Here is a 13,249-nt window from a genome sequence, read left to right on the forward strand (position 1 = left end):
AAGTGTATGGATTTTTTTATGAAATGGCTCGTAGGTATCACGTTCAATGCAAGTATCTGAAAAGTAATTAATTAGTCTTCCCATAATGAATTTGCGAGATCTTATCGCAGAGAAAAAATCGTCATTAAAATCCTGTAAAACAGTAATAACGGATCCACTCGGCAATAAGTACGAAATTGACCATGGCAGTGTGAAGGAACTAGAGAAAAGCCTGCCATTCGTAGTGGACAATAAACCAGACTTACATGTCGCTAATGTAATACCGGGATTGTATCTCAGCTCTCAAGATCCAGCGGTTTGTAGTGATATATTAAAGAAATACGAAATACAGCATATTTTAAGTATAGGTGTCGACATTTCTGAAAAATTTCACGATATTCAATATCATAACTGCGACTTGTTAGACTTGCCAGAATCGAATATAATACCGTCTATAAAGAAATGCATCGATATTATACATACGAATCGCAAAGAAAATATTCTTGTGCACTGCAACGCCGGTGTTTCTCGCTCCGCCGCGATCGTTATTGCTTATTTAATAATTATAATGAAATTATCGTACGACGATGCTTACAATAAAGTGAAGGCAGTGAGAAGTTGTATTAAGCCTAATGACGGATTCGTGAAACAATTACGTAGTATTGAAAATACAACCTTCGACAAATTATAAGCATTTTTTTTAAATGTAACAAAATCATGTGTATGTAGAAATCTAATATGAAATATCGTATTGTACATATACTGTATAGCGATATTGAAATTATCGACATTATCATAAAAACTGTTCATCGATTAAATATTTATCCTATTTAATTTGAATGATGTAACTGACATTAGAAAGGTTGGGATGAAATACGCATATAAAAAATGGATCAATGAATGTAATATATTGTTACAATAGAATCCACGTGTTATAACATTATTTACTTATGTGTACAGAGAATATTGTTTCATATAATTACAATATATTTTATTATAACTCATTAGAAAATTATATTCATGCACAGCATCTGTCAAATTCTTAGCCAAAACTAAGTATTAAAATTTACTATTCTGGCTTTTCTTACATTTACCATGCATTGGAGATGACACATAGGTCGCTGTACCAAGTAGATTTATAAAAATTACTGTAAATCTAAAAAATATAAGTGAATTTCTGTATACATGATAATTCTATTATTTCATTCATAATAGTAGTGTATCATTGTACCTGTGTGTGGTACCTATTACCTTTCTCTCTCTCTCTCTCTCTCTTTCTCTCTCCCTCCTATTACATATTACATATTGTATAGAATAATTATTATCATATATTCATATACGTGTTTACATGTGATGTGTATATATACAGGTCGTCCCATAATCACCGGATGATACTTTAGGAACAGATTGGTTGACTATTCCGAAATACATTTTTTTACTTAATAAAAATATCGTGGTGTAAGTAATCTTCAAAATTCCCCATTTGCACGTGGGAGATTTTTCACAAATAATTCACCTATCCTAGCGTAATTGAGGCACAAAACTTAGTCTGTTAAAGTTAAATCTTAATTCGAGACAGATTTCACTGCTACTTATTATTGAAATGTAAAAGGGTACAACAAACGGCCTTTTGATATCTCCACTAAGAAAGGGTGGGCTCTCTTCGAATTCCTGAATGCATCTACTCCGAAAGTATCATTCAATGGTTCTCAGATACCCCGGATAAATACAATACATATATTGTATTTATTTATATGTATAATAAATCTAGTATTCACATTCCTCCAACAATTGAAATGAGCTGTCTTGAAGAAAATAGACAAGGCACTTGAACTAAATATCCTTTTCTTAGCTAGTTGGCCTCATAAATAGTAGAATGCAAGGACTTGCACATCAAACGGTATACGAAACAGTAAAATAGGACAAATAAATAAAGCCGGCTATCAAAAGGAATTCGTGTATCGTCCACTATTGATAACATCAAGACTCGGTTTGACCATTCTCTGCAACGGTGCCGATATTTTTACATATGTCTTAATACGGCCTTAAGACATAAGTCTCATGCGGCGCAGGATCAAGGCCTTCTATATATTATGTTCCTTGAACATACAACATTGCGACTGCTTGATAAAAGTAAAAATAGTATAATTCCAATTCACGTTTTGATGTTGAAGATACAAGGAAAATGATCTTTATGTACTTTTGTGAGCAATGAAAACGCGACGAATGGCGTAAGATATATTCCCTCGCCTTTGTAAGACAGGAAAACTGAGCATCGGAAATTTATTTCACTCATGAAAACTATTAGTTTTATATCCTCAATTGCATCAGTTGTTCAGATTGTATTTGATGAGTATGCGTTCCATGCATCGACAGCTTTCTCGTTTACATTGCATTCAAATTTTGGAGACTTGAACCAAGTTTGTAATGACTAATTAATATAATTAAAAATTGTGAATTCCTAAGGAACAAGCATTTCCTTAAAAATTGTCTCTCTTTGTTTGATTCGTGAAAATTTCACAGTATAAATTTCAACAATTTCGTGATGTAGTTTGAAAACCACTTCACTCAAGTGGCACAACGCAACGAGAAAATGCGATATATGTACAAAAAAATATAAATAAATTAACAAATTATGCTAAGTTCAACGAAAAACGTATGACTGTTTATGAACAGTATACGTAGTACATTATCTGTGAAAGTAATATAATACACGAATAAATTGGCCAGATCCTGCAGAAAGAAACTAACGCACGAAAATTCCTTCCTTATCGTAAAGTCCAAATTCCATTCTACAATAAAGAATATTGCAGAATATGGTTAGTTTTATTTCCCAACTGTGTGTGAGCTAGATCCCTTTCTGCAGAACTCTGATCCGATTATTTCCCACGAAGCCACAGTCTTAAGTACAACATATCTGTATCTGGAAGGCATATCATTTTTAAAATGAAAGCCACGAGAGATTGAACCGTGCATACGTATATGAACTGGACCGGGTGGCGCGACGACAAATTGAGAACAACATGCGTTGCAGTTACAGATATATAGGACATCGGTATTATGAATTGTAAATATAAACATCATCGTCGAACGTTGTGTGTAGTAAACCAGTGTCAGAGTCCAATAGAATGGCCAGGTCGTATGCAGCAACAACGTCAGTAATGGAACAGGGAACCACCCAACACAAGTGCATATGCGTGTATATAATGTGTCTGTGTATGTGTCTCTTTGTGTGTGCGTGTGTGTGTGTGTGCGTGTGCGTGTGTGTGCGCGCGCGCGCACGTGTGTGTGTGTGTGTGTGTGTGTGTGTGTCAGCTTGTGTACGTGTGAATACGTTTGCAGTGTTTTACATACCGTTTGTCAGAGGAAAGTTACCTTACAACGTTAGCTTACGTTCCATCAATTGATTTTCCTTAGCGGATTTAGATTCTATGTTTTAACGCTTAATTCCCCAAGGGCCGTCCGGGGGTGTCGCCACGGGTACGTGAGAATAGCCAGCGAACTGTGGAAACTCTTCCACGCTGGCTGTATTCGGCGCGCTCTGCGGCTGCTGCTGCTGCTGCTGCTGCTCCCACGGTCCTCCCTTCACGATGAAACCGCTGTCGTTCTCATTGCCACCGGCATTGCTGCCGTCATCGCGCTGAGGCGAGCGCAGGCTCTCGCGGTATTCGTTGTCTATTACATCTTGCATCTGTCGTTATCAATATTTTTTTTATTATTTTAATTGTTCAAGTGATCATTTCTACTTACGTCACAAACACGACGGACACTACTCACGTATTCCTCCTCGAGATTTAGCAGGTGATCTTTTGCATCGGCTACATTCTCTTCCGCACCCACGATCGTTACAATGTCAGGATCGGCATCGGTTTTCCTCGGAAACTTTATGTCGACTTTATGTTCATCCATGATTTTACGGATATTTCTACCCTTGGCGCCGATCAAGCGCGAATGCACAGCAGCATTTATTTTCACTTCCTCCTTCGTCAAACCGTTCTGGAGTAAGCAAGAGAAAATGAGTCGTGATGCTAAATATGTTGTAATTTTAACAAAGTGTTTCTGTTAGGACAGCGATAAAAATTGACTCACCAATTCGTTGACGATCTTCATAATATCATCGCGCGCACTGTACGCATTCTTTTCATATCCTGTTATTGTAATAATATGTTCTTCAGGATCACCTTTGCGTGGGAAATTAATTTGAACATCGTGATCGCTACGTATTTTACTGATCACAGCTCCTTTCCGGCCGATTATTTTCGGATGATATTCTGGATCGACTTCGAGCTATGATGAATAATGTATGCATAATATTAAATTAACGCTTTCTTTCCTTAGAAAACAAACGCTATCTTTTTCAAAATTGATTATTGGAAAATTGATCGTAGAAAAAAATTTACCTTCAATTCAAAAGATTTTAGTGCACGATCTTCTCGTTCGGCTTTCAACGCCTCACATTTTTCAAGGATGGCTTTCTTGGCACTTTGAACACACGACGGTGTTCCAGAGATCTGAAATAGATAAGAGATAAGAAACAAATAAAGAATGGGAAATAAAATATTTACATTTCAAATCTAGTAAAAAGTCAGTGTAAAAAAAAAAAGTTAATTACTTTGATATAATCCAATTTTTCTTCGGCCGGGGAAAGCATGATGTGCACATCATATGTATTCATTAACTCTCGTACATCTTTACCCTTTTGACCGATTATTGAACGGTGGAAATCAAACGGTACATCCACCTAAGTGTAAAAAAGAAAAATTTTGTTTAAGATCTGTTTTATAACTGCGAGATCAATGTACTGATGCAAAAATATAAACTAACTTGAATCGTAATGGGTACGAGATCGAGTAGAGCTTGTTTAGCACCAGCAACATTCTCCGGTTGTCCGGTGATGCGAATTATATCGCAGGCTGGAACAGTTTCCGCAACTACTCCATTTTCACCATTAACTTGTTCTGGTGCCTTATGCTCGTCTAAAATTATATCATACAAATAATTATGGTTTTTACTAAAAATTCATAAAGAAATTTTGTACTCGATTAATTTATGCATAAGAAAAACAATCAATACTAACCATACACATCGCGATCGGGGAACTTGATTTGGACATCATATTCGGATGTTATGTTTTGCACCTTGCGACCCTTCGCACCCATCACCGTGCGATGATGCTTTTGAGGTATTACACACTCCACCGTCACCATAGATTCCTTGATAAAGAAGATGGGTAAGTGATAGATGCATAATGCACGATCACATTAGTGTTCTTCGCAAACCACGTACCAATTCCTGAACAATTTCTCGCATTCGCTGTTTCGCAGCTTCTATGCATTCATGCGAGCCCTTCAGAACGACGCGATCGCTATCGACGCCAGCTCGCGGGAACGAAATTTGCACACCGCCGCATTCGTCAGCAATTCGGTGCAGCACACCGCCTCTTCGCGCCACGAAATGTCTGTGGTGCTTGGGATCGATGTAAATTTCACCCTCGATAATGTTGTCCTGAAAACACATTAAAAGGAATTTTAGAGATAAGATATATCTACGTATACCGATTGGTCGATTAGAAAATAACAAGCGCTATACAATTTCCTTAATCGTGGCTTCTAATTCGGCTTTAGCTTTCTCAACAGCGTCCTTCTTGCCCATAATTGTAATCACTTCTTTATCTTGATCCTCCTCCGTCGGGAATATAATTCGTGCGCCTGTGGATTCTCTTATCTATAAGAAAAGGCGAATTGAAATCCAGTTCTTAAATAAGATCTAGGAATACAGATGTACACTGCTTTCACGTATCCTACTTTCTTGATGTTGGCACCATTCTTTCCGATGAGGAATTTGTGATGTTGAACTTTGGCACGCACTTCAGTTGAAAAGCTGGATAACTGTTTTTCATTGCTTAGTTCTAAGAGTTGGGCCTTTGCTTTCTCCACATCGTCCTTTGGACCTCTGATGCTGACCTATAAGCATATTATTTATTGTTAATTGTAGAATTTCAATTTTAACCAAAATTAAATAATTGTGTTTTTTTTCTTTATCTATTTACCTTGTCACTTTTACTTTCCGCCGTAGGAAATTTAATAGTGACGCCTCCACAATCGTCCATAATAGAATGTATTAGTTTACCTCCAGTACCAATGAGAGAGTTGTAAAACTTTGGTGGAATAGTGATCTCCTCAGTAACAATGTTAGCCTAATATGATAAATATTTTATATACGAACGTATTCAATTTTATTTATTTCACGCATAATATTATATTAATAATTACCAGTTCATTTTGAATCTTTTGTATCATTTCTTTAGCTTTCTCCACGTTTTCTTTTTTTCCAGTGATGGTTATAACATCACTCTTTTCGCCTTCAGCAGGCAAATCGATCTTCGTTTGCGTCTCTTCTCTGATCTGTGTTATATAATTCATATATAAACATGGATACAAGTATAAATGACAAACTATGAATAGTAAAATCTGATACAAACCTTACGAATGTTAACACCGCCTTTCCCAATAACAAACTTATGAAATTGTTTAAAAATAGGTACTTCCAATACATAATTGCTTTCATTTAATTCTTTCACCAACTTCATTAGATATTTATGGCACTTGTCAACGTCTTCTTTGGGTCCTCTGATCTTCACTATATCTCCTTTGTCACCTAAATAGAAAAAGATTCAATTAGCTCATAAAAATTGACAACACAAGAACAACATAAATGTTTTGTTGCAAAATATTACAGAGTTACGCAATAAAATATAATAAATGCTGCATACCTGGTCCAGGTATAGTAATTTGTACTTGATTGAATTTATCTCTAATTTCCTTGATATTATCTCCCTTATTACCAATTATGTTACGGTAATATCTGTGATCGATAATCACGTCCTTTTCTTTTTCATTCTCTAGTTTTTTCACCATTTCTACAAGTTCCTAATTTTGTAAAATAATAACATTAATCTTTCCATCCATTTAACGATCATTACTACTAGATAATAATGTAAATACATACAGTTTGAGCTTTTGATACACCAGCAAGGTTGCCTTCGATACGAATAATGTTGCTGCCATCATTTTCGGAGATGCTGATCACGACACCTGTTCCTTCCTTAACACGATTTACTAATAAAAAAGAAAGGAATTTTAATTAATTTATTCAAGTATTTCTTCTATGTTTACAAATCAAGATAGTACAAATAATTGCAGACATTGAGGATTGAAAATAATTAAATTGCTTACCATTACAACCGTTTTTCCCAATGATATGCTTGTAAAAACGTGGATCAACATTTAATTCCGTGAAAGTAAGCTTAGCTTTAAGATCGTTGGCCATATGTTGTAGCTCGTTTTGTGCTTTCTCCACTTCCTCAGGTGGACCTTCAATCTTGATCTTGTCTTCCTTTCCCGTAAATTCCACGTTTACTTTTGGCATTTCTTGAGTAATTTTCTTGATATTTACACCCTTGCGTCCAATGATATATTTGTGTATCCAAACCGGAGCTTCCACCACAGCAGTGCGTACGCTGTTTGCCTTCTCATATACCTTGTTAAGTGCTGTAAATATAAACGTAATTATTAGTAAAATTATAAATATATTATTTAAAAATTAAATTGTGACTAGCGATATTTTACGTATCTAATTCTCAAAATACTTACCCTGGCCAAGCTTTTCTTGCGGTCCTCTAAGAGTTATGGTACCAGTTGCTGAATCAGGAGCAGGCATCTCTACGCTCACTCCAGTTGTCTGCAATATTTCTGATATGGTACTACCACGCGGCCCAATTACATACTTGTGTTGAGACTTCGGAACTTCTACAGATACGGTGGTACATCTTTTTTCCTGGATTAGAAATTAATATATTACATACATACAAGACACTATATAAATACACACGCGCGTTGTATATATTTTATTATCTTACCATATCTTTGTAGATACTCTCGATTTTTTGCTTTGCTGCTAAAACTCCTTCCTTCTCACCAGCTATGGTTATTTCATCCTGCTGCACTGATGCAGGAGGGATATTGATGCGAGCACCAGTTTCTGCCATCATAGCATTGAGATTCTCATTATGCGCGCCGTATATAAACGGGTGGTATATTTTTGGCACAGTTATCCTTTCAAAAGCTTTCCTAGACTGAAACATTTTACAAAATGGTCAAATATAAATATACTCGATGCATCATATAATTAAAAATATATATATGCATACCATAATTTTTATATAATTTATAATTTTTTACTTTTTTTTTTAAGAATTACCTGCTCATCGGAGATAACTCTAATTTCATGTTCGGCCTTTTCAATGCCTTCCTTCGTTCCTGTAATTGTTATTATGTCTGATTGATCCTGCACACCGGGGACATTAATCTTTGTGGCAGTTTTCTGCTCTAGATCTTTCAGTCTCTGTCCCTGCTTTCCAAGGATCCAACGATGATGATCCTTAGGAATACTAATTTGCTTGCTTGCCTATAAAAAAATAATTAAAATATAATATAATTCATACTTTTAATTGCAAGAATGTAAAAGAAGAAATAATTATATTAAAAATGTTCAGTAATATAAAAATAAATACAAAATATATAAAGTTGCAAATTTTCTCATTTCATATATATTTGCCGAGTATTCTCCAATACATTAATAATAACATTAGAAATACCTGAGTTTGAAATGTTGTTAAGATGCGTCGCTTGGCTTCCAGAACTTGATTTGGCTTTCCAGTTATAAGAAATGTTAGAGACTGATCCTTCGACGATGCAATTTCAATAATCGTGTTTGTTTCTTTCATGATGGTTTTACATGTACGAATAGATTCACGTTCACCAAATTTATCACTGTGATCAAATTTGCGCTCTTCCCCAGGTACGCGGAACAGCTACACAGAAATAAAACATAAAATTCATGAATATAATAAGAGATATTAAAATTATTAAATTTAATTATTTAATAAAAAAAAGTTTGTCAATTAAATTATAAATTTTTATGAATATTTTACCTGTGTAATATTTATACTCCCAAGCTGTAGGCTGTTGTTTATAGAAAATATGTTTAATTGTCCAGAGTTGGAACTGGATGATTCGGGAAGGACAGGGAATGTCTCATCATAAGTAGGTGGCTCATAGGCCGTTCCCTCTTCCATTACTGATTGCTGCTGCATTTTGGGGTTGTCCTGTTTCGTGCCAAGTCCTTACAGTAGCACTACAATATGAATAAAAATATTCCATTCTCTATCTGACAAAATTTTACAAAATAGTACAAATAAGACAATAATACGACAAGACCAATAAATGTAAAGATAACAAAATTCATATTAACTCAAAAATAATCGCGTGAAAGTTTCTCCGTTTTTCCGCGTGAATATATGTTTTTATTTTCCCTAATTTTTTATTTTTCTTTTTTTCAAAAGAATAGAGATTTAAAAAAATTTGCATTTGGAATACCCTCGAATATAAAAACGCTAAAAATGCATAACATGCAATTTATGATATGCGATATTATTAGATAGAAATAATAAGGGTTTTTAAATAGAGTCTAAAAACACCCTTTGCAACCTTTCATGTGAAAAAAAGTACGCGACCTTCCACGCAAAAAAAACCATCGCGATCGTTCCCGGGTTAAATGTATTATATATATATATATTTATAAGAGTATGTGCGTGCATATATATATATATATATATATATATATATATATATATATATATATATATATATATATGTGTGTGTGTGTGCATGTCTGTATTAGATATGATAGACTATTGGAGAAAACAAAAGTCCGTACCACGAGAGAAAATGAAAAACGACTAATACTATGCGTAAGGAAACGACTTGACCTTATTGCAATTCATCATTAGCATATCTCGCGTGAGATTTTGTTAAAAGTCTTAATTTTACCACGCATGAGAAGAAGATAAATTATCTCACTGGCAAAACGCCGACAGTTACATCAAAGATAACTTTTCTCCCGAATAATCCGAATAATCGTGTGAGATGTATCCGTACATTTTCGCAGAACCCGATCGAATCGTAATGGGATTTCGTAATAGAATATTTTTTTGCATTTCATTCTTTCATCGCAATATGAATTCTTTCGGAGCGATCACGATTTTGCTCGACTCTTCGCGATTCGCCCTGCCGTGAAACGCTTGTGGCTCGGAGACTTTTTTCTCGAAATTGGCAAATTTCAAGGATCGAACGATTGTTAAAAAGAATTGACGAAGAAATGCATGTTAAGTGCAGGTATGTCAATGACCAGTGGCTTCGACAGTGACCACCATATGGAATGGAGCGTTAACATGACACGTCACGAGATCGCTAACCTCTCGCATCGAGGCAACATCTGCACATCGTGGTATGGAAAAAGGACGATCGTGCGACGAAATGCAAAGCAGAGGCACGGCGAGAAATAGCAGTGCGAATAGAGTACGGCGCAAAAGCAACGTTGCGGAAAATCGGAGTAGGAAAACGTGTATCTTCGGACACGGACACCAGAACAGCAGGACAGTTTAAAATTATTACTTACTCTACCGTAGTAAAGAAATCCGGCCAAGTAATAAACGCGTATTACGTAGCCAGTTTAACGGTGATTTGCCTGAAACAGTAGAACAGTCGGTTACGCGGAACGATCAGCGTACTTTGGAACGCGAGGTCTAATTAAATTAATGTGAAACGAATTATCGCTCCATTTCACGGAACACACGACTTTCCTTACCGGTAACGCAAAGTGAAATGAGACGGATGGCCCTTGACGGTCAAAAGTTACCACAATCTGGAGAACACGATAGGCTGCGTCATAACAATACCAATGTTACGATCACAAATTACCAGATTGTCTGTTAATTACATAACTTACGTAGATTGACACGATGACCACTCGTTTTATCACCAAACTCGATTCACATATTTTTATATATTCGTAAAATTGATGAAAGTTTTCTATTGTTTAAGTGAATGCAAAAAGGAGTATGTTACATTAAATTTTGTAAAATTTATATTAATTGCATAATGTTAAATAAAAAAATCTCATGCGCAAATTTGAGTGAATAGACCCTTATTTGAATTTCGCATAGGTTGCCTGCAAATTGGTGAGTTGGTTAAACTGTCACCCAAGTGTCTCTCATACCTGCTGCTGTTAGCAGTGTTATTGACACATTAGCTTTTACTTCCTAATCTGTCCATTTCTCCAACTTGAGTAGCAGAATTAATCTGTACAGTATTTTCTGCCATAATCGTCCGATCAAATTGTTGCGACGATTTTGCGACAGATTATGCGTTAAATGCATTAATCAACATTGATAGATGCGTGCTATCTGAATTAATGTGGAGCGATTAATAATGCAGCCATTTCAAAATCAGATGACATGAGACTTGTGTGTACAGTGATGAAGAACTGCGATATTATTAATCGCCACGTAGGATATTTGCCGTCAGCAAAAACGAAAAATGTTCGTCAGAGATCCCTGTGGCATCGTGTGCATTATCGTCACCTATATAGCAGTGTTTTACGCTGACTACGTTGTAGTACGATGGATCGTGTTACACACTATGCAGGACAGGTTTGTATAGCACAGAGTGACAGCAAGAATTAGTGTATAAATATATGTAGATTATCGTTGCAATTATAAATTTGTAGTATTCAGTCACAGTTCTCTGAAAAAAATTGTCTTATCAATAAATCATACATTATTTTATTTTTAGTTTGTGGGGCCCTTTCCATATAATAGCATTCAACACTGTTGTGCTTCTTCTGATGATGGCACATTTGAAAGCCGTTTGTAGTGATCCTGGTATAGTACCCTTACCGCAAAGTAGAATGGACTTTTCTGACATCCATGCTTCCGGAGGAAATGATGATCATGAGAGTGATGAGAAAGATGATTGGACAGTGTGCACTAGATGTGAAACATATAGGCCACCTAGAGCACATCATTGCAGAATTTGTAAACGTTGTATCAGGAGAATGGATCATCATTGTCCATGGTAATATATAAAAATATATAAAATTGATAATCCTTTTATAAATATCAGTCTCAGTCATCTCAGGTGATTGCTAAATTATTAAATACTCATAATTAATTAATTTTTAAGGATTAATAATTGTGTTGGCGAGAGGAATCAAAAGTACTTCATACAGTTTTTGGTATACGTTGGTGCATTAGCTATATATGCTATTGTATTAGTCATTGTATCATGGATCTACGATTGTCCTCAGTGCAATAATGATATCACAATGAAGCAAAATCGCATGTATGTGCTTATATTTTTTTAAAGATGTGTTTATAAAAACTTTTAATACTTACATTACTAATTATGTTGCAGCTTACATTGTGTGATATTAGTTTTGGAATCGGCCTTGTTTGGTATGTTTGTCATAGCAATTCTAGTGGATCAGTTTCAAGCGATTCTAGGCGACGAAACTGCTGTGGAACGTGTGCAAGGTATACAACAGCGCTATCACAATAAGAATACACCACGAACGTTTACGCTTCTATCTCAAGTGTGTGGGAAAAGTCATCCGATACTTTGGTTATTGCCTTGTCACAATCCGCCGCGTTATACCTTTAGAAAGGACGCATACTTAATTGATCACGAAGTTTAAGATTAATACATGAAGGGAGTGTATTATGTCTGCACGGTATTTCCTTATTTTTGTATTATTTTTTTACAACAATTTATTAATAATACATTCCTTGAATTAGTATCTTAATATGCCTTTGTACGAATTACTGACACGATATAAATTTCAGATGTAGTTATAACATTTCTACAGCGCGAAAATAAAGTATTTATATCCTGTCTATAAAAAAGACTGCCATTATTATTATTATTATCATGTATGTATTATATGCATGATAATAATAAAATATAATATACAATAATATATAAATCATTATTATTGTGTTACGAAAAATTATAAATATGTTACATATGATTATATGTATTCAATCTGTGAATCAACAGTAGCTTTAATTAGTTATGTTCAGACATATGTAGTAACAATATGTACACACGATACTGTAATCTATATAATTATATCAATAAACTAATTTTTTTATCTTTTAAAATTGAGATATCTAAGGATAAGTGATATTCCAAGTGATAAAAAAACAGATTTTTTTATTTTAAAATAATTACTGCTAGGAGTGCTGTCTTCGCCTAATAATTTTTATTTGCTGCAAAGGGTTGTATTGTAGTATTTTAGAAAATAAACTTGTTAATAACATCAAAATAATTAGAAATTTATTAAAATTTTCTTTTCTTCTTGCTCCTCCATT

The 13,249-nt window shown here is 34.9% G+C and overlaps 3 protein-coding genes across 4 annotated transcripts; 2 read left to right on the top strand and 1 right to left on the bottom strand.

The window, feature by feature from the left end:
• Positions 1 to 85: 85 nt before the first annotated feature.
• On the top strand, positions 86 to 1,163 carry Mkp (MAP kinase-specific phosphatase). Its single transcript, XM_012359937.2, has one exon. It carries the CDS (start codon positions 86 to 88, stop codon positions 668 to 670), a length of 585 nt encoding a protein of 194 aa, XP_012215360.1. The 3' UTR covers positions 671 to 1,163.
• Positions 869 to 10,770, bottom strand: Dp1 (satellite-binding protein 1 Dp1). 2 transcript variants are annotated; one of them, XM_012359935.2, is made up of 23 exons: positions 10,687 to 10,770; positions 10,498 to 10,566; positions 8,972 to 9,174; positions 8,636 to 8,851; positions 8,239 to 8,445; positions 7,898 to 8,113; positions 7,632 to 7,815; positions 7,215 to 7,529; positions 6,988 to 7,097; positions 6,752 to 6,908; positions 6,461 to 6,636; positions 6,252 to 6,383; positions 6,029 to 6,175; positions 5,784 to 5,942; positions 5,569 to 5,703; positions 5,266 to 5,484; positions 5,057 to 5,192; positions 4,804 to 4,955; positions 4,592 to 4,720; positions 4,380 to 4,490; positions 4,069 to 4,266; positions 3,757 to 3,975; positions 869 to 3,670 (listed from the first exon to the last, which is right to left on the bottom strand). In XM_012359935.2, exons 3-23 carry the CDS (start codon positions 9,131 to 9,133, stop codon positions 3,416 to 3,418), a joined length of 3,735 nt encoding a protein of 1,244 aa, XP_012215358.1. In that variant the 5' UTR covers positions 9,134 to 9,174; positions 10,498 to 10,566; positions 10,687 to 10,770; the 3' UTR covers positions 869 to 3,415. The 2 variants fall into 2 exon arrangements, with proteins under 2 accessions (XP_012215358.1, XP_012215357.1); XM_012359934.2 differs by lacking the exon at positions 10,687 to 10,770 and having other exon boundaries at positions 10,498 to 10,677.
• A 303-nt stretch (positions 10,771 to 11,073) lies between these two features.
• On the top strand, positions 11,074 to 13,213 carry Dnz1 (DNZDHHC/NEW1 zinc finger protein 11). The gene is made up of 4 exons (XM_012359688.2): positions 11,074 to 11,530; positions 11,673 to 11,954; positions 12,063 to 12,221; positions 12,294 to 13,213. Exons 1-4 carry the CDS (start codon positions 11,418 to 11,420, stop codon positions 12,571 to 12,573), a joined length of 834 nt encoding a protein of 277 aa, XP_012215111.1. The 5' UTR covers positions 11,074 to 11,417; the 3' UTR covers positions 12,574 to 13,213.
• Positions 13,214 to 13,249: the final 36 nt, after the last annotated feature.

This window comes from Linepithema humile, chromosome 2 (assembly GCF_040581485.1).
Source record: "Linepithema humile isolate Giens D197 chromosome 2, Lhum_UNIL_v1.0, whole genome shotgun sequence".
In the NCBI taxonomy this organism is placed as follows: Eukaryota; Metazoa; Arthropoda; class Insecta; order Hymenoptera; family Formicidae; genus Linepithema; species Linepithema humile.

Coding starts and splice junctions, on each gene's coding strand:
- Mkp (XM_012359937.2), top strand. CDS start 86: ATGAATTTGCGAGATCTTATCGCAGAGAAAAAATCGTCATTAAAATCC.
- Dp1 (XM_012359935.2), bottom strand. CDS start 9,133: ATGCAGCAGCAATCAGTAATGGAAGAGGGAACGGCCTATGAGCCACCT. Junction 6,384..6,460: donor GCGGTGTTAACATTCGTAAG/GTTTGTATCAGA, acceptor TATATAACACAG/ATCAGAGAAGAGACGCAAAC. Junction 3,671..3,756: donor TAAATCTCGAGGAGGAATAC/GTGAGTAGTGTC, acceptor TGATAACGACAG/ATGCAAGATGTAATAGACAA.
- Dnz1 (XM_012359688.2), top strand. CDS start 11,418: ATGTTCGTCAGAGATCCCTGTGGCATCGTGTGCATTATCGTCACCTAT. Junction 11,531..11,672: donor TTACACACTATGCAGGACAG/GTTTGTATAGCA, acceptor TTTTATTTTTAG/TTTGTGGGGCCCTTTCCATA. Junction 12,222..12,293: donor ACAATGAAGCAAAATCGCAT/GTATGTGCTTAT, acceptor ATTATGTTGCAG/CTTACATTGTGTGATATTAG.